General features: G+C 38.7%; 3 protein-coding genes across 5 annotated transcripts; 2 read left to right on the top strand and 1 right to left on the bottom strand.

The window, feature by feature from the left end:
* Window positions 1–198: 198 nt before the first annotated feature.
* On the top strand, window positions 199–3,491 carry LOC125179422. Its single transcript, XM_047885245.1, has 5 exons — window positions 199–207; window positions 352–448; window positions 1,092–1,236; window positions 1,755–1,980; window positions 3,255–3,491. The coding sequence occupies exons 1-5, from the start codon at window positions 199–201 to the stop codon at window positions 3,489–3,491; spliced, it is 714 nt and encodes a 237-aa protein (XP_047741201.1).
* LOC108679795 (probable E3 ubiquitin-protein ligase HERC1) lies at window positions 3,082–14,816 on the top strand. 3 transcript variants are annotated; one of them, XM_018168520.2, is made up of 13 exons: window positions 3,082–3,111; window positions 3,255–3,483; window positions 5,043–5,182; window positions 5,863–6,041; window positions 6,461–6,597; window positions 7,007–7,187; window positions 7,567–7,715; window positions 8,222–8,350; window positions 8,650–8,745; window positions 8,991–9,149; window positions 10,125–10,313; window positions 10,957–11,129; window positions 11,533–14,816. In XM_018168520.2, exons 3-13 carry the CDS (start codon window positions 5,069–5,071, stop codon window positions 13,699–13,701), a joined length of 3,675 nt encoding a protein of 1,224 aa, XP_018024009.1. In that variant the 5' UTR covers window positions 3,082–3,111; window positions 3,255–3,483; window positions 5,043–5,068; the 3' UTR covers window positions 13,702–14,816. The 3 variants fall into 3 exon arrangements, with proteins under 3 accessions (XP_018024009.1, XP_018024011.1, XP_018024010.1); XM_018168522.2 differs by lacking the exons at window positions 3,082–3,111; window positions 3,255–3,483; window positions 5,043–5,182; window positions 5,863–6,041; window positions 6,461–6,597 and adding an exon at window positions 6,633–6,638; XM_018168521.2 differs by lacking the exons at window positions 3,082–3,111; window positions 3,255–3,483; window positions 5,043–5,182; window positions 5,863–6,041; window positions 6,461–6,597 and adding an exon at window positions 6,665–6,679.
* On the bottom strand, window positions 14,708–24,888 carry LOC108679796 (kielin/chordin-like protein). The gene is made up of 9 exons (XM_018168523.2): window positions 24,867–24,888; window positions 20,363–20,435; window positions 18,734–18,850; window positions 17,920–18,055; window positions 17,556–17,668; window positions 16,998–17,262; window positions 16,627–16,703; window positions 16,374–16,424; window positions 14,708–15,333 (listed from the first exon to the last, which is right to left on the bottom strand). Exons 2-9 carry the CDS (start codon window positions 20,421–20,423, stop codon window positions 15,158–15,160), a joined length of 996 nt encoding a protein of 331 aa, XP_018024012.1. The 5' UTR covers window positions 20,424–20,435; window positions 24,867–24,888; the 3' UTR covers window positions 14,708–15,157.
* Between the last annotated feature and the right edge of the window lie 423 nt (window positions 24,889–25,311).

The following is a 25,311-nucleotide window of genomic DNA, read 5'->3' as shown; positions in this document are numbered from 1 at the left end:
GTGTCAATTCTGCGTCTGCTCTCTGCTTGTGTTTTGGGTTAACGGTATTTTGGTTCTCTGGTGACGTCATTTTTACTATTGCCACCACTAACATCGTTTAAAATTATAAGTTGTGATTTTAACAATTGGACTCTAGTGAAAAAATTATTGTATTTCAAATTAGAGATCTAGGTACATACCCGATTATTCAGCAATAATATGCAATCTGTTACAATGTCTAAATGACTTCATATACGAATTTAATATAATTTGTATATCGTATAATATAATTTGTATATTATTTTTATCCGGCAATATACAAATAATATAATTTTTATCAATATTTGTAATATAATTAGTATATCGTGTCAGGTGGAGTGCCTGAAGAGCAGCGCTGAGAGCAGTAACTCCACAGTCACTCAACACTCACCAAAATCAGATCCATCTGATCCTGCTGCTGCACGAACTGGTGAGGTCTGGGCTACTGTTGGGAATTGCAATGTCTTTTACCCATTAACTGCTATTATTACTTCTATTAACTATTTATTGCTATTATTATGATCTTGGGGTGTTTCTTCAATTTTCTCCCCTGAATTCTTGGAGATTATTTACAGTGAAGGAAGTTCACTTCGCCTTCCAGCATGGTATACTAGCTATGAAATGCTATTACTACGAGATTGGGGTATTTTTATAATTTTCTATCCTGTTTTTGGAGAATAATTACTCGAGAAAAATCCTTCAGACGCAGGTTTAATATGATTATAAGAAATAAAAACTTGTGTGTCTTTCAACTTATTTTTCAATGTTCTACCTAATCGTGAAAACAATCTGGCAGGTTCGTCATATCAGGTATAATGTGGAAGTGTCGATTCAACCTGGTTTGATAGTAATGCGAGTTTCGTCTTAGCTCTAGCCGCTACGTCTGTCTCAACGCTGGAAAAAAAAAAAACATTTTACGCTGAACTTAATCACCCTTCAAACAGGCATACGTCTGTCCCTACACTGAAAAAGAAACAACGTTTTATGCTGAAAAAAAAATTTTACGCTAAAAAAACCTTGAACACTGAAAAAAAAACAGCATTTTACGCTAAACTTAACCTTACTTGGAACAGGCGCGGGTGTACGCGACAATTGCGGCAAGTTTGCCTGTGACTTCAGCGGCGCTTTGCCTCGCCTCCGCATCACGGCGCTCGAGGCCCACACCTCCAAGACTGGCCAGCCTCTCTGGATGCCCTCAAGGAACCGCATCGTTACATGGTCAGTCTGAGTCATGGATATGATGAATTAGTGTTATATTATTTATTTTATCTATCTAGCTTACGTCCATGTTATCGAACTAGCTTCTTATTATGAGCAGTACTATCAAAACTCGCTCATGTACATGTAGCGGTAGGTTTCTCGTCTGTGATTGGTGGGTTTTCCTTGAGAAGCCGTCAGCGATCAACTGACGCCTCATTCCTATGACCTTCTAACTATTTTTGAAAGTGCGACTCGTGAATTGATGTTATTGCAATAATAAAATCTCGAGGTTTAAACATTTTCTTGCAACAACTGCTATTTTCTTTTTAGGCGCTATTGTGCTCGTTATGTCCGTCCGTCCGTGACCTCAAGTTTTTGTCGACGAGAAAATGCGCTCTCTGTCACTCACTGCAGCGAGTACTGAGTTATATATATTTTTGTTGATCAAGTTTTGTTGATCACTTTTATCTATATATATTTTATCTATAAAAAATTTTGAGGTTTAAACATTTTATACAACTGTTATTTTTTTGTAGCGGGTACGACGGGACAGTACGGACCTGGTCAATGTGCCCCCGAGGCGGGGTGCCCTCTCAGGATCAAGTCCTCGTGTTCCAGTCCTCCGAGCCTGACCGAGGACTGTATCCCTCAACTCCTGCTCCCCTCAGCACCGTCCTGGCTATGCCCTCTGGCCGGCTGCTGCTGTCGTATGCTGGTGCTACCATCAACGTCTGGTCTCTTGCCGGTAATATCGAATGTCGTGTAATTTTGGGTGTAACTCTGACATTTGCGGGATATTTACTACCTTATAATCTTGGGTGTAACGCTGACATTTGCGGGATATTTACTACCTTATAATCTTGGGTGCAACTCTAACATTTGCGGGATATTTACTAGTGTTTTCGACTAGTAGACTTGCAAATCAGAATCAGTTATTTGTACTATAATCTTGGGTGCAACTCTGACATTTGCGTGATATTTGCTAGTGTTTTCGACTAGTAGACTTGCATATCAGAATCAGTTATTTGTACTATGAATTTGAGACCTTTATGAATTTCCTTCCTAAATGTAGATTGACGTAGTTATTCAATAAATACGGTGATAATTGATAGTTATTAAGTTGATCCGTGAAATCTATACTGGCACGACCATTAAATATGTTCAGAAGTGAGATATGCCTTGATGCTCCTGATAACTAAACATGTTGTCGATCACTAACGTCACAATTATAATGACTACATTTATGTGGTACCGTAATGATTAAAAGCGTTTTAGTTATTTTGACGAATAGATCCATAATATTGAAGATTAATTATGATTGAATATACCTTTATACTCCAGATAACTAAACATGTTGCCAATCATTAATGTCACAATTACTATGAATACATTTATCTGTAACCGTAATTATTAAAAGTGTTATAGCTATTTGACTAACATATCTATAAAAGTGAATAATCATTCCTCAAATAGTATGTATTTTTGTTGACTCATTATGCCTGAAAGTGTATGTATTTTTGTTGACTCATTATGCCTGAAAGTGTATGTATTTTTCTTGACTCATTATGCCTGAAAGTGTATGTATTTTTCTTGACTCATTATGCCTGAAAGTGTATGTATTTTTGTTGACTCATTATGCCTGAAAGTGTATGTATTTTTGTTGACTCATTATGCCTGAAAGTGTACGTATGTATTTTTGTTGACTCATTATGCCTGAAAGTGTATGTATTTTTGTTGACTCATTATGCCTGAAAGTGTATGTATTTTTGTTGACTCATTATGCCTGAAAGTGTACGTATGTATTTTTGTTGACTCATTATGACTGAAAGTGTATGTATTTTTGTATGTTATTCACTTCATTCACCATCTGCACTCACCATCCACATTCACCAGGTGAGACATGTTATTCACTTCATTCACCATCTGCACTCACCATCCAGAGCTGCTGTGCTGTTCACGCCTCAATATTGCTGCTGTTAACAGGGCGCTGTAGAGCTGCTGTGCTGTTCACGCCTCAATATTGCTGCTGTTAACAGGACGCCGTGGAGCTGTTGTGCTGGAGCCCAACAGGAGGGCTCCTGTTCACTGGAGGTCCCCGGTGTGCCAGCGCGCGCGTGTGGCGCCTACAGGAGCAGCAGCGCCTCGGCGACGAGGCTGCAGCAGCGCCTTCCTCCCCTGCAGAGCTGCAGCGCGCCTGGAGCCCTGTACACAACCTGGGCCTCGACGCTGCGCCTGTCACGGCCGCCGCCTGGTCCGGCATTGTTTGTGAGTAATTAATATTACTTTTTACTGATATAGTTATCGCCATAATAAATAATGTTATTCTTTATGGATATATTTATCGCCATCAATAAATAATCTTCCTTTTTATGGATACATTTATTGTCATTAATGCTATACCCTCCACGTTACTGATACACTAACCGTCGCGAATGATATTCGTACCTAAAGGAGAAGAGAGTTGCCGTCGTGCAGTCGTACTATCCAACCTCGCTTAATTAAGTCCACCTAACGACCGATTTATCGTCTGTGATTCGTGGGATTAGCTTGGAAAGCCGTCAGTGATTGGCTGACGGAGTTACGTTGTAACTTTTTTTCACAATACGACGTCGTAACTTCAATAAATCGCCGCCCCCAAACAGTCCAATTTGGTCGCCGTAAATTTGACACGCCTTCTGCTCGGTTGATATCTTGATTCCTTAGGAAATATTCTCCTTGCTGTTCTTACCTGTACCAGCATTGCCATTTTTTTTTTTTTTTGCACCAAAATTATACTTATTTTAGTTATGATGCATATTAGATGGGAGAGTATGAACTCTGACGATTCTGTGCTCACTCTACTTCTTTTTTCTACCAATGAATGTTGTGCCAATAGATTTTACTCCGCAGTTCGTGACCGACTGCCAAGTTAATTATTGCCTCATTAAATTTAAATTCGCAAGCATAGATTTTTCTTTTTCTTAGCGGCTACCGAGTTAATTGTTATGTTGTCTAAATTTCGTGTTATAGTACCGGTATAGTATAAATTAGTTGTGACACAATATATATTAGAGGTTGGATAGAATGGTATAGCGATGCGAGCATGTTGATTAGGCCGTCAGACCTGTCGCCGTTTCTCAACATTCCAGAATATTCAGTTATTGCTGCGGGTCTCGAACACTCAACTCACTGCTTCATCTTTACTGTGCTTAACCGCTCTGTCACCTTGCCGATATGACCATAACTAACGCACAGAGCTGGGATCGAACCCACAACTCGCTGCTCAAATCTTGGTACTCTGAACTGTAATCCTGCCCTTGAAGAAACCGCATTAGTTATTCATGTAGAGGCATTAATCATTTGTGTAGAGGCATTAATTATTTGTGTAGAGGCATCAATTATTGGTATAAAGGCACTAATCATTGACGTCCAGGTAATGAGGGAGGGGCGCTGCGACGCATGCGGCATTAATTATTCGTGTAGAGGCATCAGTTATTCGTGTAGAGGCATCAATTATTCGTGTAGAGGCATCAGTTATTCGTGTAGAGGCATCAATTATTCATGTAGAGGCATTAATTATTCGTGTAGAGGCATTAATTATTCGTGTAATTATTCGTGTCGAGGCATTAATTATTTGTGTAGAGGCATCAATTATTCGTGTAGAGGCATTAATTATTCGTGTAGATGCATTAATTATTCGTGTAGAGGCATTCATTATTGACGTGTACAGGTAATGAGGGTGAAGTGCTGCGACACATGCGGCATTAATTATTTGTGTAGAGGCATCAATTATTCGTGTAGAGGCATTAATTATTCGTGTAGAGGCACTAATTATCCACGTCCAGGTAATGAGGGAGGGGCGCTGCGACACATGCTCGTGCTGGGGCACAAGGACGGGACGGTGTCTGTACACCGCCTGCTGGAGGCCGCCGGCCGCCGCTACTGTGGCAATGACCATCGTAATCTACGAGATGCCTTCCTTCATGTAATATATGCCCTATAATAATATTAATAGTTATATTGATGCGATAATAATTATAACGCAGAGATTTTTTCCTTGAAGTAAGATAAGGCCCGCATTACTTTTTCTAAGTATAAACTTAACTTACATTAACTGCGCTGAACGAGATCAGATTTAAGCCTAAATTCATTTATATTATTCATTTTAATTTCAATGAACAAATGAGAGCTTATTTTACTTATGATTCATTGTTATTACTTGCATTAAGAAATATGTCTTCAGAGTATTAGTATTATTTTTTTACGATTTTTTAAAAATACGATTTATTTAATCAATTAATTTTTCCTACATAAAATTAATGCTCTGTATTCAGTGATAAAATAATTTATTATTGAAATGTACCAAGTTTTTCATTCACAGTTTTTTTGTATCTTGTATTGAATCAAATATATTGCTCATAATCTAACAAGATACTCAATATCCACTGTATTAATAATACTCAACATTAAGCTGAATTCCGCGTGCATTAATAGTTATCGTCTACTGCAGAATTCATCGGAGTACCAACCAAGTGAAATTTACAGACGCGGCAGGTTCTGATACGAATTACCAGAAGCTGGGGCGACTCTAAATTTTGTTAAGGATGTAAGTTTTTTCTTGTAAATACGTTATAATTTATTCATCTCTGCCTGTATATTATGCAGGAAGAGGATTGTGAAAGCCTGGGGCCATTCAGGCCTCTCTCCCCACTACGGGCGTCTTCCTCAAACCTGGGGCTCGACGACACCACGAATTTCAGCCGCGATGATCCCAATTTCAGCCCCTCCAACAACCCCTACCGGGGTTGTTGGCTTGCTCCTACCCCTACCGTTAGAAGCAAGCGGTCAGTCTGCTTTGCCTTCGTGCTCAGAATCCGTTATATTTATTGTCATTTTGATTCTATTTATGTTCACCGATTCAATATTTTCTGGAAGTTTTAATGTCAAGTTTACTTATTAGCGCATTTTTTCATATATGGAAAAAAATGCACTATTGTACTCGCCATGTCCGTCTGTCTGTCTGTCTGTCTGACTGTCCGTCCGTCTGTCCATCCGTCCGTGACCTCAAGTTTTCGTCGACGAGAAAATGCGCTCTCTGTCACTCACTGCAGCGAGTACTGAGTTATATTTTTTTTTAAATCGGCCCGTCAATGTGCTGCTGCATTCCATAATAATTGCAGAATCATGCAGCAATTGGTAAATCTCTATTTAAGTTTTAAATTGGGCGTACAATGTTAAATTGACCTCTGCACGTGTCGTGCAGAGGTGTGCTGGAGAGCTGGAGAACAGACCGCAGCTGCAGTGATGACGACAGCCCTCAGGTGCTGCTGCGCTTCAAAGGACATCAATCGCCCGTCACCTCCCTCACCATCAGCAACAATGGCCTCTTGCTCGCTACAGGTGTTCATAGTCGTGTCTCCATGGCCTCTTGCTCGCTACAGGTGTTCATAGTCGTGTCTCCATGGCCTCTTGCTCGCTACAGGTGTTCATAGTCGTGTCTCCATGGCCTCTTTAGTAAACCTCTCTACTGAATATCTTTTGTAAGCCTTCACGGTCATGTCTCTCGTCAGCCTCTCTAGTTAACCCTGACAGTCGTGTCTCTTGTCAGCCTCAAGTAAACCCTGACAGTTGCGTCTCCGTACCCTCTTTAGTAATCCCTCACATTCGTATCGCTCGTCAGACTTCACGTCAGCGTAGTTATGACACCGTGAAACAATGTTCCTATAATTATAATGCTATTCATGCCCAAATTGTAGATTTGGGCGTGCAAGAATATTCTTATTAAGTGTTCTCTACTTGAATGTGGCAGGTTCAAATCGCAGCCAGAACGGCCTGGTGAACGTATGGTCGTTACATGACGGGTCACTACTTCAAACAACCATAGGCGGTGGTGGTGGCGTTACAGGTCTTACTTGGGCAGACGGACACGGTCTTGTTATTTGCCAAAACAACTCACAGAAAGTCCTGCTACTGCGCATGACTTACACTGAGTGAGTAATTGACATTTGCCAGAACAACACACAGAAAGTCCTGCTACTGCGCATGACGTTCAATAAGTTGTTTGACAATTACAATAATATTTTGTTTATTACTTGATCTGGCTGACAAGAATTTAGAATTTCATGTGTAAATTTTATGCATGTCCGAGAAATTTGACCATGAAATAAATTGAGGCTGTTTCTTTTGAATTTATAGCATCAGAAATTCTTAGTTTCTTACCACTTATGGTATTAAGGTTTGAAGGTCTCACGATATGAGGTAGCATGAATTGAGACAGTTTCTTTTAAATTTATAGCATCAGAAATGTTTTCTTTCGACCACCTTTGGTATGAGGGTTCAAAGGTCTCACGGTATGAGGTATGCGTGCAGGTATGAAAGCTTGAGGGTGATTGCGTGGAGCAGACACCTGCTGCAGACATGGGGTCTAACTGGGATGCAGCACGCTCCTGCATTCAAGAAACTTTGTGCCTTCCTGCCTCACCTCCTGCACCAGCAGTACAGCATTGAAAAACCTGCCAGTTAGTCGCTGTATCCATAGCATTGCACAACATTTTGATGTGTGTAAATCTGTTAGATTATAGCTAGTGTTTGTTACATCGTTACTGACGTGCTTGAGTCTCAATTTCTACTGCATTCTTTTTGAAATATATGTAATATAAAAACAATAATTTGATATCATATCACTTGAAATTCTCACCACGCGGCCATGTCGTTTCTAAGTAATTCTCTTGTTTTGTATATATTTTTTTCAAGATATATGTAGGCTTGTGTATTTTTTATTTCTGTTTCTTCAGATCAGTTTCACAGTTCCCTCTTCAGTTTCTGCGGGTTCTCTTATTAGGTACAAGAAAAATGTTTTCAAGGGATACGAATCTGTTCAAGATACGAATCTGTGCATTTTTTATTTCATTTTCTTCAGATCAGTTTCACAGTTCCCTCTTCCGTTTCTGTACCTACGTTTTCTTATTAGGTATAAATAAAATGTTTTCAAAGGAGATATGAACCTATGCATTTTTTATTTCAGTTTCTTCAGGAGACCAGCTGGTGCACAGCGTGTTCCTACAACAGCTGGTGTCGCTGGCGCTGCTGCTACAGCTGGACCATCTCGTCTGCTACGCCGTCACTCCCATACACAGCTCCTCGCAACAGCTTTGTACGAGTCACATGCCTATAACTCAAGCAATTATTATCATTTATTCATAATATTTATTTATGCATACTTAGAGAATATTCTAAGTATAATTTTCATCTTCATGCGTGTGACATCAGGCAAATATTATCATACGAGTATAATATTCCAAGGAAAATATTGTATGTATAGTTGCCGTATAGTATTGTATACATAATATTCATTGTTAACACATACAACAGTAGTATAATATTCTAAGGAATATATTGCATTTATACTGTATAGTATTGTATACATAATATTCATGTTAACGCATGCAACAGTGTCGGAATGGGCGTGGCTGGAGACGGTGTGCGCATGCGTACGTCAGGCACATGCTCTCAGTGAGCGCAGGGCTGTGGCCTCTTGTTCTCAGCCCAGTGAGTGACTACATACAAGTATATTATTTACGTGATATTTTTAGCTACTTCGTGAAAATAATAGATTTTTTGTTGTCCATTGTAACATTGTAACTGTTGCATTAAAAATTAGTGGCAGGAGTAGATAGTTCCATGTTGGGCGAGATTCGTCAGACTACTAAGCAATTTCCTCGTTAACCTCGTTAAGCATTTCAATTGATAACTGTTTACTGGGAATATGTTCTAGCCATCATTTGTTGTTCCAGGAGAGTGTGAGTCTCCAAGCGACGTGAACTGGAGTCTGGAGCAAGACGAAGCCCTCATGAGCTGGTGGACAGCAGCTCCATCTGACTTCCAAGTGGGCAGCGAAGGAGGCAGCGTCTTCATGTGGGGAGGAGGCCGTTATGGTCAACTGGCCGAGGCAGGTTCGTTGCTGATGTTACGGTCAACTGGCCGAGGCAGGTTCGTTGCTTATCCAGGAGTGTGAGTCCAATCATTGAACAGCTATTGATCAATGATTTATTTACTGTGTCATAGCTCAGTTTAATTCATTACTTCTGATTTAATAAGCGAGAGTTTGAGCTCTTGACCGTTTTCAGGTTGTGTAAATCAATGCTCAATTTGATTCGTAAATTTTCATAAATTTCATAAATTTTTTCATAAATTTTTGAGATGAGCAATAATTTGAGCTCCACCGCAGTCTCTGGTTGTGTTGTCGTTCCATATCACGATTGATTAATAAATTCCATTTAGCGGAATTTCCAGAGAAGAAACATTATTTCTTGCTCAATAGTGGAATAAAGGAGAACCCATAACCATAGCACAATCCTGTCGAGTTTATTCCGACTTGATGCCTTTTTGATTAGATTTCATTTATAATTGACGTTGCTGGCATTTGACCTTATACTAATTGATGATCGATGTACAGTACATCTCCCATACAAAGTTTGTTCAATGTTTAACACATCCAAGGTATGTTCAATGTTTAGTGCATCCAAGGTATATAAAATGTTTAGTACATAAAACAAGCCGATCTAGAACTTCAATATCCTACTTGTCTACTGCCAATGTTGCCCTCAAGTTGACTTCATCGTGTGCAATTGAAAGACGTTGTCCAAATATCAATGCACTTATTGCCCTTGTATGGGTCCATCCAAGTCCAATTTTGCCCGACTAAAGAACGTATCAATGCCACTTGCAGAAAGCGTGTCGGTAATTGGACAATATCACCAATTCACTTCACTGAGTGTATTCCTGGTGCACGCACAAAACTTGTCTCTAATTGGACAACATTACCAATTTACTTTTACTGAGTGTACTCTTGGGTGGACGCACAAAACGTGTCGCTAATTAGACAATATTACCAATTCACTTTACCGAGTGTATTGCTGGGTCTTCAGGCCGACACAGCCCCGTGCCCGTGTTGGTGGAGAGTCTGAGCTGCAGTGCTAGCGCTGTAGTGTGTGGTCAGAACTGCACCTACGTGGTGACGACCGGTGGACTCGTGATGGCGTGTGGTGAAGGTGGTTATGGTCGACTCAGTCACGGTAATAACGTCTACTCACCGTCACTCGTCACTGCTCTGCAAGGTAATCTGATAATATTCTGTGAAATTCGTCTTAAATTTTTAGTAAATTTGTGATTTGAGCAATCAAGTGATATTGGTGGTGGTTTTGTGTTAAATGCTTCATAGAATTATGCAGCAATTGGTAAATCTCTATTTAAGTTTTAAATTGGTCCTACAATGTTAAATTTTGGTCAACTGAAGGTGAGGAATTTTAAGAATATCTGACTATGTAGCATCTTACCCCGTGGACCATTCTTGCATGTTTAGTAATATCTCTCACCTGTAATATAAAATTGAGTTTCTTCTTTGGATATAACAAAAAATTTTCTGAAGCCCTTGTCCTATCATCTTATTTGTCTACGATTTTTGAAGTTTCATTGACTTCATAATAAAAAACATGATCAGTAGCGGAGTGAATCATGACATATATGACATATCGATTCATTAACCCCATTCAGTAGAATGTCTTGAGAAAATATTACCACATATTTAATGGTGGAATGTAGGAACCACAGAACAGCTCTACGAATATTTTTCTCTGACCTGAAGCCTTTTTAATGGGGTTTTACTTTTTAATTGACCCTCAACTTGTTGAAGAACTTGTTGATCAAATTGTCATATATGGGAATAATGTACTCGTTATCATCAGATTTGAACTGTTGCAGGTTACGTGATCAGGAGCGTGGTGAGCTCGTGCGGGTCAGACGGCCACAGCCTCGCCCTGGCCGAGAGCGGCGAGGTGTTCAGTTGGGGCGATGGCGACTTTGGTAAACTTGGCCACGGAAACAGCGACCGACAACGCAAACCCAAACAAATCGAGGCTTTAGCTGGACTTGAAGTTAGTTATACTCTCGTGTGTTGCTTCGATGCTTCATTTCATTTATTTATTGAATCTTATTAGTACATTTTTAGCAAGGTTATTGAGTGTTGAATAAATACTGATCCTAAATTTAATTCGTGTACAATGACTCGCAATCGGAAATATGACGACTTACCTGCCATGAAGTTCATTTTCTCTAGTTAGAGATTCGATTTTAGTCGGACTTCTTGCATTCATGCTGAGAGTAGTAATTCTTGTTTCAGGAATTTATTCTAAACAAATTTTCCTTCATTAGTTGATTTTTTACAAACTTTGTCACTCTCATTCTTCTCTCCATCTTCTTGTGTCGAAAGGTGTGCGCTCAGTTTAACTGATTTTATGAAAGTTCAACACTAGGATACAATTTATTTTTTGTGTGCAGGTTGTTCAGCTGGCATGTGGCTTCAAGCACTCAGCGGTTGTCACTGCCGATGGAGCTTTGTACACATTCGGGGACGGTGACTACGGATGCCTCGGCCACGGTAACACTGCCAACAAGAAGCTGCCCGAGCGCGTCCTTGCATTAGAAGGGTGGAAAGTGGGTGGTGTGTCGTGTGGCCTCATGCACACGGTATGCTGGTCGGTGGACGGCATGGTCGTCTGGAGTTTCGGTGACGGAGATTGCGGCAAACTTGGTCTTGGTGGCTCAAACAGCAGGAAAACTCCTCATCGAGTAGAGACGATGTGCGGGATGGGCATAGCGTTAGCTTGCGCAGGCTATCAGTTCACGGTGTTCCTTGCAAAGGACGGGCGAGTATTTTCCTGTGGCTTGGACCGCTTGAGCGGCCAAAGTGAGCAACGGAACAGGTCCCAGCACAAGCCGCAGCAGCTTATGGCGCTCGTGGGTCACACGATTGTGAGCATTGCCGTGGGAGCAGAACACACTCTTGCCCTGAGTGATGTAGGCGATGTTTGGGGATGGGGTAACAACACTGATGGACAGCTGGGTCTTGGCCACACGATCTCAGTACGGGAACCTCAACTTATCTGGTCGCTGTCAGGTAAAGGGGTGAGGCAAATCAGTGCAGGCAGGAGTCACAGCTCGGCATGGACAACTCCACCACAAGCACGGGGCAAAAGCTCTGGATTAAATATCGAAGCTCCAGGCTCTGTACCATCACAGTACCCTAGTCTCTCAGGGTTTTCTCCTTCTCAGCTGAGCTCTCGTCTTGCTTTACTACAGCACTACAACGATCTTGTGAGTTCTTCGTGGCGTTTCCTTGGACTAGGTGCCGATGCAAGCTTAGTCAGCGGTTTGGGAAGAGATGTATCAAATGGAAGCATGAGAGCTTTGCTCACACCCAGAGTGTACACGCTTCCGCTTGTTAGGTGCCTCTCGCGTACCATGCAAACCGGCCGTATCTACGGACCTCAAGTAACAGTGAAACGCTTCAGCAGCCGAGGTCAAACCGTCAAACCCATTTTCATCCAACTGGCTAAGCAGGTCGTCAAATTGAAACGACAAGATCTCCGGCTGCCAGCGCGCGCGTGGAAAGTTAAACTTGTCGGTGAAGGGGCCGATGACGCTGGCGGAGTTTTTGATGAAACGATGACTGAAATGTGTCACGAACTTGTGTCAGGAGCAGTGCCACTTCTCATCTCGACTCCAAATGCCGTGTCAGAAACTGGAAATAACAGAGACAAGTTCCTCTTGAATCCATCTCTCAATCAGCCTCACCATCTTGTTTGGTTCAAGTTCCTCGGCATTCTTTTTGGTATTGCCATTCGCACCAAAAAACCGCTCGCCATTCCTCTCGCTCCTCTAATGTGGAAGCTAATTGCTGACATCAGTCCCACTGCTGCAGACTTGGAAGATATCGACGAAGAGTACATGCAATCTCTTCAAGGTCTGTGCGACATTCACCTTGCTGGCGTTACTGAGGAGACGTTCTATGACTTCATTCCCTTGGAAAGATTCGAGTGTCTAAGCCTGACTGGTCGCCGAGTGCCGGTGGTCGCCGGAGGACGTGTGATCCCGTTGACGTTCGCTAACAGACATGAATACGTGGCTCGTACTATCCACTACAGACTACATGAGATGGACGAACAGGTCCAGTGCATCAGGAGAGGCATGTCATGGATCGTGCCTGTGCCTCTTCTCTCTTTGATGCCCGCCGCACATCTCGAGCAGTTGGTTTGTGGACGACCGGACATTGATGTTAGCGCGCTCAAGAAAGTCGTCCGCTACCGAGAAGTATCAGAAAGCGACGTGTTAGTATCGTGGCTGTGGTGCATTTTGGAGTCTTTCAGTGCAGAAGAACGTGTCTTGTTTGTTCGCTTCGTGTCTGGACGCTCACGTTTGCCTGCAAATTTATCCGACTTGTCACATCGGTTCCAAGTGATGCGCGTTGACCGACCTGCGGACAGTTTGCCCACCGCTCAAACATGCTTCTTTCAGCTCCGCCTGCCGCCCTACTCCAGCAAGGACATCATGAGAGAGCGACTTCTCTACGCCATCACAAACTGCCGCACCATTGACATGGACAACTACATGCTCGCTCGTAACCAAGATGCAATGCACCCTAGCGACGACGATGAAGAAGAAACTTGAGATGTGCATGAAATCCTTGAACGCTCATCGTAGTAAATAGCACATCTGTTCATTTAGAAACCAAAGAAAAAGTTCCCATGGCCGAACTAAATCATTTATTCATGCGTATATCCGGTTGTTTGCAATATAATTCTTTAGTTGTGTTGGAGCATCTTCTAATTCGTTCTGGTTACTCTATAGGCTTAACGGGGCTTGCAATAAAATGCCCGTCACTTTGAATTTAAATCTCCAAATTATTTGATAATAACAAGGGTGGATTGTCGAGAAGTTATTTCCTGTCATGTTCTTGTCTTGTACTTGTCAACCACTGACTTGATCTCGTTTAGGTTGTGAATGTATTGAATTATCACTGTTTATACTATATATTATCATGTTTTTGGTCAATATTCTCCAAATTTATCTATGAAGCACCTGTCGCAATTGTTTTCACGTTTCGCCGAATCTTTAAATTTGATTATCTTTTCGTATTTCATAGGTGGTAAGTCCTTATGGATGCTAAGTGAGGTAAACACAGTTAGCATCAAGTGAGTTATTTCTACGGAGTTGAAATAAATGACCCGTAACTTTTTGATATTAAAGGAGTTTGTTGTTTACACGTAGTCTTAAAAGTATAATGTTATTCAAAGGCATGTAACAGTTTCCATGCATCTTCTTTATCCAGTGCACTTTCGCTGGACACCCTTCAGTATAAAGAGCGTTTATTAAGCTATGATACTGAACTTTTCTCAAAGAAGCCGTTAACTTCCAACTTCCATGAACTGTAGTATGCGGGCTTGCAAATTGACTTTTTTTACCTTTTGTGAAAAAAGTACTATGGTTTGTCGTTAAAAATTTCACTGTTTCAGGTACGCCGCAAATTCGTTTTACAAGCTTCATGTGATCACTTTGTTTCATTTCCTATATACTATGTTTTGTTTGATAGTACATTGTTAAATTGTACTGTAATGTCGCATCAACTGATTCTCTAATGAATGCGAAACTGTACAAATAATGGAGAAACATCAAAAATTGCCGAGGTTCTTTATTTCCCCGTTAATTACGGGATACTTTACATAATGAGTCACGAATTTAATTCGAATAAAGGAATGTAGCCTTAATAAAGGAGTTAAAATTAACTGTATTCAATGTACCACCGGTCAAGTATTTGTAACTAAATGCGATGCTATATATTGACTCTTGATGCTGCAATACGTATATAAAAATTTTTAGCAGGAGCATGCACGACATCACCTGGTGACGACCTTATTATTAGGTTGCAATTTAAGTCTCATAGTAGGTACCTAATTTTAATCGAATAGGTTCATATCTATATTGCCATTAACTGTGTTGTTATATTCAAACAAACGAATTATGTATTCACCTTAACAACACCCTTCCAAAAAAAAGCACAGATGAAAACAGTCCATTGAATTAATTCAGCAAAGAATATCTTCACGTCCCTGAATTAACGAACGTTTTATTGCAATATGCGCGTTTCGAGAGCCTTGGCAGCTTCGTCGCAGTCGGGGTACTGTACGCACGTCAAGTCTGGGGGCGTCACGCACAGACAGTTTAGGTTGCAGTTGTCCGTGGGCGCAGAGGCATTGCGAGGGACCACGATATCGCCTAGTTTGCAGTGCGATCCCGTTGTTGCTGGAAACATGTTGAAATAAAGTTTAATTACTCTTAAAAAATTGAAATAAAGTTCAATTACTCTGAACAAACACAAAGTTGAAATATAGTTCAATTACTCTGAACAAACACAAAGTTGAAGTAAAGTTCAATTGCTCTGAGCAAACACAAAGTTGAAATATAGTTCAATTACTCTTAACAAACACAAAGTTTAAGTATGGTTCAATTACTCTGATTACACAACAAGTTGAAGTAAAGTTAAATTAGTCTGAACAAACACAAAGTTGAAGCAAAGTTCAATTGCTCTGAGCAAACACAAAGTTGAAGCAAAGTTCAATTGCAACAAACACAAAATTGATGTATAGTTCAATTACTCTGAACAAAAACAGTTGAAGTATAGTTCAATTACTCTGAATAAACACAAAGCTGAAGTAAAGTTCAATTACTCTGATTACACAACAAGTTGAAGCAAAGTTCAATTACTCTGAACAAACACAGAGTTGAAGTATAGTTCAATTACTCTGAATAAACACAAAGCTGAAGTAAAGTTCAATTACTCTGAACAAATACAAAAATGAAGTAAAGATCAATTACTCTGATCAAACATACATAAAATTCAGTAATAAATGAGAACACGAGTAAATTCATGAATATTACATTTACCATGGGAATTTAGAATCTCAAAATTTATTTCACAGGTATTCAAGAAAAATTATTGATAGTTACGTAGTTGATCGCCACATATTCTTCATGTTAATAAATGCACTGAATCAGAACCAATTTACCATTGCTTCGTGTTTTCCGAGGATTCAGTTGAGTATGTTGAATCACAAGATATCTCTAAATATTTGGATTTCTATTTGTTAAATGAACATTTCGGGCAAATTTTGCATTAATCTAACTTTGTTCACTCCAATCAGCTCATAAATCGCAATAAAATCGGTTGACTCCTAGAACGATGTATACATGAGGGTGGATGGCAATCTCTTCTCATTTCTCTCCTTCAAGAATAACTAAAAAAATGTTCTCATCAATTATAGTAAACTATCAACTTGACTCACCTTCTGATTCCGTAGGCTGGTCGGCCAGAGGCTTCACACGCTCGCTGTTTGCTGCTCAAGCAATTGAAAAAAAAAATCATTTATTCATGCGACGAAATAAAATTTCCAACAAAAAAATATTCACATTGTTAATTAATCCATGCCCAATAGATTTATGAAAGTAATGTAATCAATAAGTTGACTTTTTTAGTCTTTGCCGGCGAGTTGAAGAGTTTTCAGGACAAGGTTTATACTTTATAGCGATGTAACTCACGGCAAATCCAGTCAATGCTGCAGCAGCGATTTCTGAAGTATATAGGCGTGCAGCCGTCGCGGAGCTGCTGCGCATACCTGCAGACCATGGAGATAGCATTAATATATTATGCCTAATTCTTAAACTGCAATAGGCTTTTGTATGACCTTGTGATTTGCAAATGATGAATTTTTTTTATGCGAATGCGAGCGTGAACACCTAACCTAAAAATATATAAATTAGCGGAGTAACAATAACACATGAAAAGGGTGTCAGTACACGTAGCTCATCACATGAAAAAATGCAAAATACAATTCAAGTATCAATTCAAAATTTTGTTAGAAAGGAACACTAAATTCGTCCACTGACGCCTTGAATATTTTTATTCTCACCTGTAGTCCATGCCGCAGTCGATGGTGGTGCAGTTAGGTCCAAAAGCATCAGTATAATTCTCAGTACAGACGCAGGTCTGGCACGACTCGTTCGTGAAGTAAATCTTATCCCCGAGCTTGTATTCCTTGTCTTCAGCTGTGCATGAGGCTGTTGAACGGATGTTTGCCTCAGGCTTGGCTTGAGTTGTGGTACCTTCTGGTGCAGGCGTGGTTTCCGCTCCGGTAGCAGTTGCTGGTTCTTTATCGACTGGCAACTCTGGAGTTGCTGTAATATTTAAAAATTATATAACTAAATTTATCTTCGCATTATATTGAAGTATAGTATAAATAAACACTCAATGTAATTTCAATTATTCCGTGCGTTGGCATGATTACTATAGAGAAGACAATTCACGGTAATGCATTTCTGATGATTTGGAAGAATCGTCAATTTTTAAAAGTCGATACTGGTACAAAATGTACCTAGAGCACAAAATGTACTCTTGCTACACGATATCAAAAGTTAAGTCTCGTATCGAAATTCACTCTTCGTGATCGTAGAAGGTTGTACAGACTCACTGCATTCTTCGCCGACTTCGCAGCAAAGCTCGCTGTTGTAGAGGTTGCGGCAGAAGGGCTTGCGAGGGTTGAACAGGGAAGGACATTCCACCACGGCACACTCAACTTTAGGCCTACAAAATTAAAATTAATTCTCATGAGTTTGCTTCTGTGGACGGTTCCTATACTATTTAAATCCCTTGAAACTGAACTGCTAGTGAAAGTAGTCCACGTGGAAAATTATGCCCCTGAGATTAAAATAATTTCAATTTAAATCGTGCTACCGAGTCTGCAAATACGGATTTGTCATGTTTGACATGCACAATAGGAGTAAAGGTTCATAGTTCAAGGTAAAAATTATATTATACGGTATATTTCAACGTACAGTTGGCCATCGGTGCCAGGGCGACAATAGCAGCCGGCATCACAAGGGTTCGTTACTGGCACAGTTTCCCCCACCGCGTAAACCTTCCCTCTGTAGGGGCAGCCCTCATCTTCCCTCACCACGGCCGGACCTGTACCTAGCAGTTGTGTGTCATGGATACAAACTTTTAAGCAAAAAATACTTACAAACTTTTAAGCAAAAAAACAAACGAGTTTTAGATAAGATCTAAATTAGATAAGAGATCCAAGATCTAATAAATAAGATCTATTAGATAAGATCTCCGTATTTTTTCTTTTCATTTTAATGAAAGAAATACAAATTAGGTGCATACAAAGTAGATCAAACCCGGTTCCTTTCTTGACTCGTATAAACTACAACAGAAAACTATTTAATACATCCGAAAATGTTCCTTACTAAAAAGGATAACTTCTATCAGTGTAAAAGTTGTTGAAGTCTCATAAATTTGAACTTTGCATTATTTTATACGTTTTCATATGTAGTAGATAGTAACATGACCACGTATCAAGACATGCTAAACGTGGAATACCGGAGTTATACTTCTGTCTGCATGAGCGATTCTTTAAAACATTAAATGCGCGCCTGATGGCAAGTTGAATTTTATTCCGCTGTACAAAATTTTATAACAATCAGATTTAGTCAATGAACTTTTATTCATTGGGCCCGGCTGGGTTATAATGGCGAATTCTTTCTTTTATCTGTCAATACAATTAGCTATTTTATGTCTTCCTGTTTCTAGGATAGGTGTTTTAAAATTATTATAAAATCTGAGTAGATATTTTGTTTCTGGACTCACTACAATTGAAGCTGGCAGGACAGCAGAGAGAGACTGTGTCATCGAACACAGGCGTACAGTTACGCGCTGCGTAGTGCTCCAGGTAGAGCTGCTGGCAGTCCTGGCAAGGGACTGGATCTGTCAAGAAAACGGACTGCTTTAGAACGTGTTCGAAGTCAAATATTTTCATTCAGTCACATAATGGTTGGTGGAATCTACCTTAGGAGTCGATTTTATAATCTAAATGGTCGATAACTAGTTTTAGAAAAGTATATTTTTTAAAATTACATTTGTAAAAAATATGCATAATCGTGGATTTTATTAAACTCGATAATTCGAAAATATTTTCCAGGTCTAAAAACTCCGGAATCAACGTTTCATGCAGATCGAAAGCACATCGGAGTAAAAACACAAGGAGTGTACATAGTATTTTATGTTAAATGTTATTTATTATTTTGCACACTGTTGAAGAAGAACCTCTTTCGGCCACTTTATGGAATAGTTAATCGATGTCAGGCACTAAAATTGTTTCATCTCTGTACGCAAAAATTTGCCCCCAAAAAAAGAAGAATTAACGCAATTCAACAATTTTAAGGAATCAAACCGAAAGACACCCACCCAAAAAATTGGAACAGGCACCAATAATAAAAAAACAAAAAAAAAAAAACCGGGCCAAATAATAAAAAGAATTTAAAAATCTAAAAAAAAACAGTGAAATCAAAGGCCGTTAAACAAAACCAAAGGCAAGCCCCAAAACAACCTGAAAACAAGGCTCCCCCCGCCCCTTTTAAAAAAAAATTTTCAACTTCTGCAAAACAATTATTTTATTTTTCTGCTTTTATAAGTAACAAAACAAAATAGAGGCGAGAACAATGAAAATCTCTCAACTATTGTCAACTGCCACTCAATTGAGTGCAGCTATATATAAGTTTCCCGACAAAAATTCCCGATAGGTAAAAAAAACGCAAAAACTAACAATATTTATGCTGATGCCTAATAAATAAGCAGAAAGAATGCTCAGAAGCAGAACAATGAACAAAAAAAAATTCTAGACGGATATAGAATTAGAAAAAAAACAAAAATAGGAGAATCGCAATCTTAGCATAAACACAAAACTTACAAAAGCGAAAAAATTCCATAACCCCAATGACGCAAAATGTAAAAACGACTAAGAAACTAAAAAACACAAAAAAACAAAAAAATCAGAAAAGTAAAGAAGCCTGCAAACCTACGAAACAAAAAAAAAACAATCGCACGAGTACAGACTGGCTCTGGAAACTGCCGCCTCGAGCTAAAAGCAGCGAAGACATCATCCCTAGGCCGAAGAAACCTGAATAGCAAGACTTATATGTACCTACAAATATCGAATTAATTTTGCTAGCATTTTTGCCGCTTCTAACCATGACGAAAACTGTAAAACAATCTTCTAATTATTTATTTCGTAACTTAATTCAGCGATTGGATAATATTGCAGTATAAGTGATGTTATTTAGATACATAAATCCATTAGTTGTCAGGAAATCAATAAAGGAACGACATATGGCTCAGGCTTTAGACTAGAAGCCTAGCTGCAATGGTAAAGAAATGTGTAATTTGAAAGAGTTGATGTTAAAAGCGATTTTGTTGCTCAAAGCTGTAGAAAAAATTTACCTTGGGCAGAAACGCACAAGGCAAGCGAGAAGAGCAGGAAGGTGGTACGCTGAAGAGCCATCGTGAGCGATGCCTGTGGATAGAAGGTTTGGTTTTCCTTATTTCAATTAATTCATATTACATCATATTACTTTTGTGTACAAATATTGGGAAACTGAAATATCTACCCGAAAAAAAGTATTAAAATATTATATATACACATATATTTTTTGTTAACTTTCCATACCGAGAATTGAACGGTGGTGAATTTATGAGGTTTACACACGTTTCAAAATTTACCTTCCTTTTCACATGAGGAAAAAAACTTGTCATAAATATTAAGATTGGTCCCTGGAGAAAGCATAACGTCGCAAATAACTTTATAGGCCAATTGTATTCGCTCATAGTTTCTATCGCGAAACCACCACATATCGCACATACGCGTAAAATAACCTTATTCTTAGAGAAAGATTCCATGAGAGTCATATTCATCGGAAGGAAATTGTTATATTGAAAGCGTCAAATTGAAAGTTAAGAAGATTCATATCCGAACTTATAAGCAAGTGCGTTGCATATATTGATGGAACATCGAATTTTAAAAATTAAATCCTTTTTTCCACAATCCTACACCGCTTGTGCGAAGAAAACCATTTTACAGCTATCGGAAGAGATCGTTTCATATTAGCCCAACCTAACATTTACCTCGAGAAACGACTCTGTGAACGCGAATCTACTTTCACAATTACATAACCAAGCATATATAAGCATAAGAGAGTGTGGCATTATGCAGCTAAAAGGTTACTCGTTTATGAAAGGCAGGCAATGAAAGTGTGATCTAACGTGGTTACTAAGCAGGCAGCGAGAAGACGTGAACGCAGTCGAATCTTTCACTTTCCTGAACCCCTCGGTAAATTCATGTGACCTAAGATGACTACTGGTTGAGTGACTGCACAAGTTTTTAGCAGAAAATGTATTATTTTCAGCGGAATGATAGAAGAAAATGTAAGCACTTCGGAGGCAAAATGTTAGTAGAAAAAGTATTCTTTTCATCAGAATGTGTGTAGAAAAGGGATTCTCTTCTGCAGAACTTTAGTAGGAAAAGTATTTTTCTTTTCAGTAAAATGTTAGTAGAAGGACTCTTCTCCGGCAAAATGTTGATAGAAGGGGTCTCCGTTTAAGCAGAATGTTTGTAGGAAGAGTAACTCTTTCAGAAGAATATTTGTTAAAAAGCTTTAAATTTATCGTAAGGGTTTAATTTTCAACAGAGTAATGGTAGAAAATTAGTTCTTATTTTTCATCTAAATGTGTGGAAAATTTGTCTCATTTTCAGCAGAAAGGTAGTGGAGAAGTCAAGTGTCGACTTTTGAAGATTCTTTAAGCGTTTCTATTTGTCCGTTTCAATTTGTCGTCGCCTTTCATGTTGAAATTATACTTCATTTTTCTGCGTATTTAAAAATCAAATAAGGTATTTGATTTTTATTTTATTTAAAAAATCAAATCAAAAATCATTCCTACCAAGAGCCTAATTAGCCGAATAGAGAAAAACAATAAGAAAATTGTCAATAGGAAATACTCTCTGGTCTTCAATGAAACCTGCATTAAAGAACAGCTTCTGCCAAACTACACAAAAATCAAATAGTGCATGACGTCACGCGTGAAATTTCGCAGGTGACCAGCGAGGAGGATATAACCATAAAACCTAATAAGGCTAAAATAGAATGCAATATTTTTCATAAAAAAAGTATAAATAAATTCTTCGTCGGGCTCCAGCCTTTAAGAGAAATGGAAAACGCAGCTAAGTAAATGCGTTGTGTCTTGACTGATGTGTCCGGTACTTCACCACATTGCTAGGGACCCAGAAAAGGATTACTAAAACAAATGCAGTTGACAGAATGTTCGCATGCTCTCGGTTCGTTTCTAGGACTTGACTTAATCGAAAAGATTAAAAAATATAGTTGACTTAAAAAACAATCTATGAATGTAGTTCAAGCAGGCGAACAATTCTTTTTCTACCCATAAATAAATCATTTTTATTTTAAGATTTAAATTGAACATAAAATACGTCGCGGTGTTCAGTACTACGAACTGCCACCAACGAAATGTTGGGTTCTAGGAACAGGTAAGCGATGTGCAATCAAGTCACGGCCGAGCGAGGATTATGCCATGTAGTTAGAATGCGTTAGGATTTCGCTTGAAAATAAGTGCGTACATAGCGTATACTGTATACATGACTTCCAATCCAGAGATTTTAAATTATTTCATTATGCAAATTTTTTAATAATCTGTAACGTTCAAAAATTTTCTTATCAATCGTACAATAATCTAGTATACTGAAAATTATTTATAATTATATAACTGGTCGTATATTAATAGCAAATAAAATTTCTAAATAATCGATACTGTAAACATTTATCGGTAAAATGCCTGGTATATTTAAACCTATATGCAATCCGAGTGTCGAGTGGAATGCTAATTTCCTAATGCGTTCAGCTCAGGGCTCACACAAACTTGAAAGCAATTTCTAAGGTAAAAAAATGACGAGCGCAGAATTACTCACTGTTCGGTTGCAGGGCAGAACTGCAAGTGACGCTTGATGCCATGCATCCTTTATATATATCGGGGCTCCCCGTCGGTGATACGAGAGGCACGGCGCTGGCCTATAAAAACACATGCAGCCATGTAGCTTCATCTTCGTTATGCCAGACCTTCTACAGTTTATTTGAGAGTCTGCTCCTTCAAATTTAATTCTACCATAAGAGAAATATTATACGTGAAATATTAATTAGATTGACCGGATTGGGGTTTGGAACGAAGAACTATTAAGTTAAGCTTAAATATGATAATTTGAATTCACAATTGTTACTGGAACTATACAAAATCACTGCGAGTGGTGGAAAATGATCAATGCTTCAAATGAGCATCAATAACAAGTTATTAGTATGCTAACAGACTTGAATATTAGTTCACTTTTCATCTAATATCATTTCATGTTGTTATATCAGTACAATTTTAGCCCCGCTTTTTTATTCTAGTTTGATGTTTTTTTTCATAAATATTTTTTGCTCGCTTTGAGCTGTTGTGTGCGTGGAGGAGGTCCTAGGCAAATACTAAATTTCCAACACAAGTTGCAAATATCTAACACAAGTTCCTCTGTCTGGCTCACACTGCTTGTTCATGCAGTTTCGCACCCACACCACCAATAAACGTTACCATCATTAAATGTTGATCGCGTGAAACGAAAGATAAAAGTTCGTGTTCAGCAGAGATAATTTTACCTAGCAGTAATACAGTAATTTATTCGCATTTGGTTTTAAATCAAAAAATAAATCCTTTTTAAAGGTCACGTTTAAGCGTTTCTATTTGTCCGTTTCAATTTGTCGTCGCCTTTCATGTCGAAGTTATACTTTATTTTTTTTGCGTATTTAAAAATCAAATAAGGTATTTGATTTTTATTTTATTTAAAAAATCAAATAAAAAATCATTCCAACCAAGAGCCTAATTAGCCGAATAGATAAAAACAATAAGAAAATTGTCAATAGGAAAAACTCTCTGGTCTTCAATGAAACCTGCATTAAAGAACAGCTTCTGCCAAACTACACAAAAATCAAATAGTGCATGACGTCACGCGTGAAATTTCGCAGGTGACCAGCGAGGAGGATATAACCATAAAACCTAATAAGGCTAAAATAGAATGCAATATTTTTCATAAAAAAAGTATAAATAAATTCTTCGTCGGGCTCCAGCCTTTAAGAGAAATGGAAAACGCAGCTAAGTAAATGCGTTGTGTCTTGACTGATGTGTCCGGTACTTCACCACATTGCTAGGGACCCAGAAAAGGATTACTAAAACAAATGCAGTTGACAGAATGTTCGCATGCTCTCGGTTCGTTTCTAGGACTTGACTTAATCGAAAAGATTAAAAAATATAGTTGACTTAAAAAACAATCTATGAATGTAGTTCAAGCAGGCGAACAATTCTTTTTCTACCCATAAATAAATCATTTTTATTTTAAGATTTAAATTGAACATAAAATACGTCGCGGTGTTCAGTACTACGAACTGCCACCAACGAAATGTTGGGTTCTAGGAAGAGGTAAGCGATGTGCAACCAAGTCACGGCCGAGCGAGGATTATGCCATGTAGTTAGAATGCGTTAGGATTTCGCTTGAAAATAAGTGCGTACATAGCGTATATACATGACTTCCAATCCAGAGATTTTAAATTATTTCATTATGCAAATTTTTTAATAATCTGTAACGTTCAAAAATTTTCTTATCAATCGTACAATAATCTAGTATACTGAAAATTATTTATAATTATATAACTGGTCGTATATTAATAGCAAATAAAATTTCTAAATAATCGATACTGTAAACATTTATCGGTAAAATGCCTGGTATATTTAAACCTATATGCAATCCGAGTGTCGAGTGGAATGCTAATTTCCTAATGCGTTCAGCTCAGGGCTCACACAAACTTGAAAGCAATTTCTAAGGTAAAAAAATGACGAGCGCAGAATTACTCACTGTTCGGTTGCAGGGCAGAACTGCAAGTGACGCTTGATGCCATGCATCCTTTATATATATCGGGGCTCCCCGTCGGTGATACGAGAGGCACGGCGCTGGCCTATAAAAACACATGCAGCCATGTAGCTTCATCTTCGTTATGCCAGACCTTCTACAGTTTATTTGAGAGTCTGCTCCTTCAAATTTAATTCTACCATAAGAGAAATATTATACGTGAAATATTAATTAGATTGACCGGATTGGGGTTTGGAACGAAGAACTATTAAGTTAAGCTTAAATATGATAATTTGAATTCACAATTGTTACTGGAACTATACAAAATCACTGCGAGTGGTGGAAAATGATCAATGCTTCAAATGAGCATCAATAACAAGTTATTAGTATGCTAACAGACTTGAATATTAGTTCACTTTTCATCTAATATCATTTCATGTTGTTATATCAG

The sequence above is a fragment of the Hyalella azteca genome, unplaced genomic scaffold (genome assembly GCF_000764305.2).
Source record: "Hyalella azteca isolate HAZT.00-mixed unplaced genomic scaffold, Hazt_2.0.2 contig17367, whole genome shotgun sequence".
Lineage (NCBI taxonomy): Eukaryota > Metazoa > Arthropoda > Malacostraca > Amphipoda > Hyalellidae > Hyalella > Hyalella azteca.
The sequence above is the reverse complement of the archived record's forward strand: the minus strand, read 5'-3'. Positions and strand labels throughout refer to the sequence as shown.

Excerpts from the sequence above, each read along its gene's own strand:
- LOC125179422 (XM_047885245.1), top strand. Across the intron at positions 1,237-1,754 it reads AGGAACCGCATCGTTACATG|CGGGTACGACGGGACAGTAC; the intron begins GTCAGTCTGAGT and ends ATTTTTTTGTAG. Across the intron at positions 1,981-3,254 it reads CCGGTAATATCGAATGTCGT|GACGCCGTGGAGCTGTTGTG; the intron begins GTAATTTTGGGT and ends TGCTGTTAACAG.
- LOC108679795 (XM_018168520.2), top strand. The coding sequence starts at position 5,069 with ATGCTCGTGCTGGGGCACAAGGACGGGACGGTGTCTGTACACCGCCTG. Across the intron at positions 5,183-5,862 it reads TACGAGATGCCTTCCTTCAT|GAAGAGGATTGTGAAAGCCT; the intron begins GTAATATATGCC and ends TATATTATGCAG. Across the intron at positions 7,716-8,221 it reads CAGCATTGAAAAACCTGCCA|TTTCTTCAGGAGACCAGCTG; the intron begins GTTAGTCGCTGT and ends TTTTTATTTCAG.
- LOC108679796 (XM_018168523.2), bottom strand. The coding sequence starts at position 20,423 with ATGGCTCTTCAGCGTACCACCTTCCTGCTCTTCTCGCTTGCCTTGTGC. Across the intron at positions 18,056-18,733 it reads TCCTGCCAGCTTCAATTGTA|GTACAGGTCCGGCCGTGGTG; the intron begins GTGAGTCCAGAA and ends CACAACTGCTAG. Across the intron at positions 17,263-17,555 it reads CGAAGTCGGCGAAGAATGCA|CAACTCCAGAGTTGCCAGTC; the intron begins GTGAGTCTGTAC and ends TAAATATTACAG.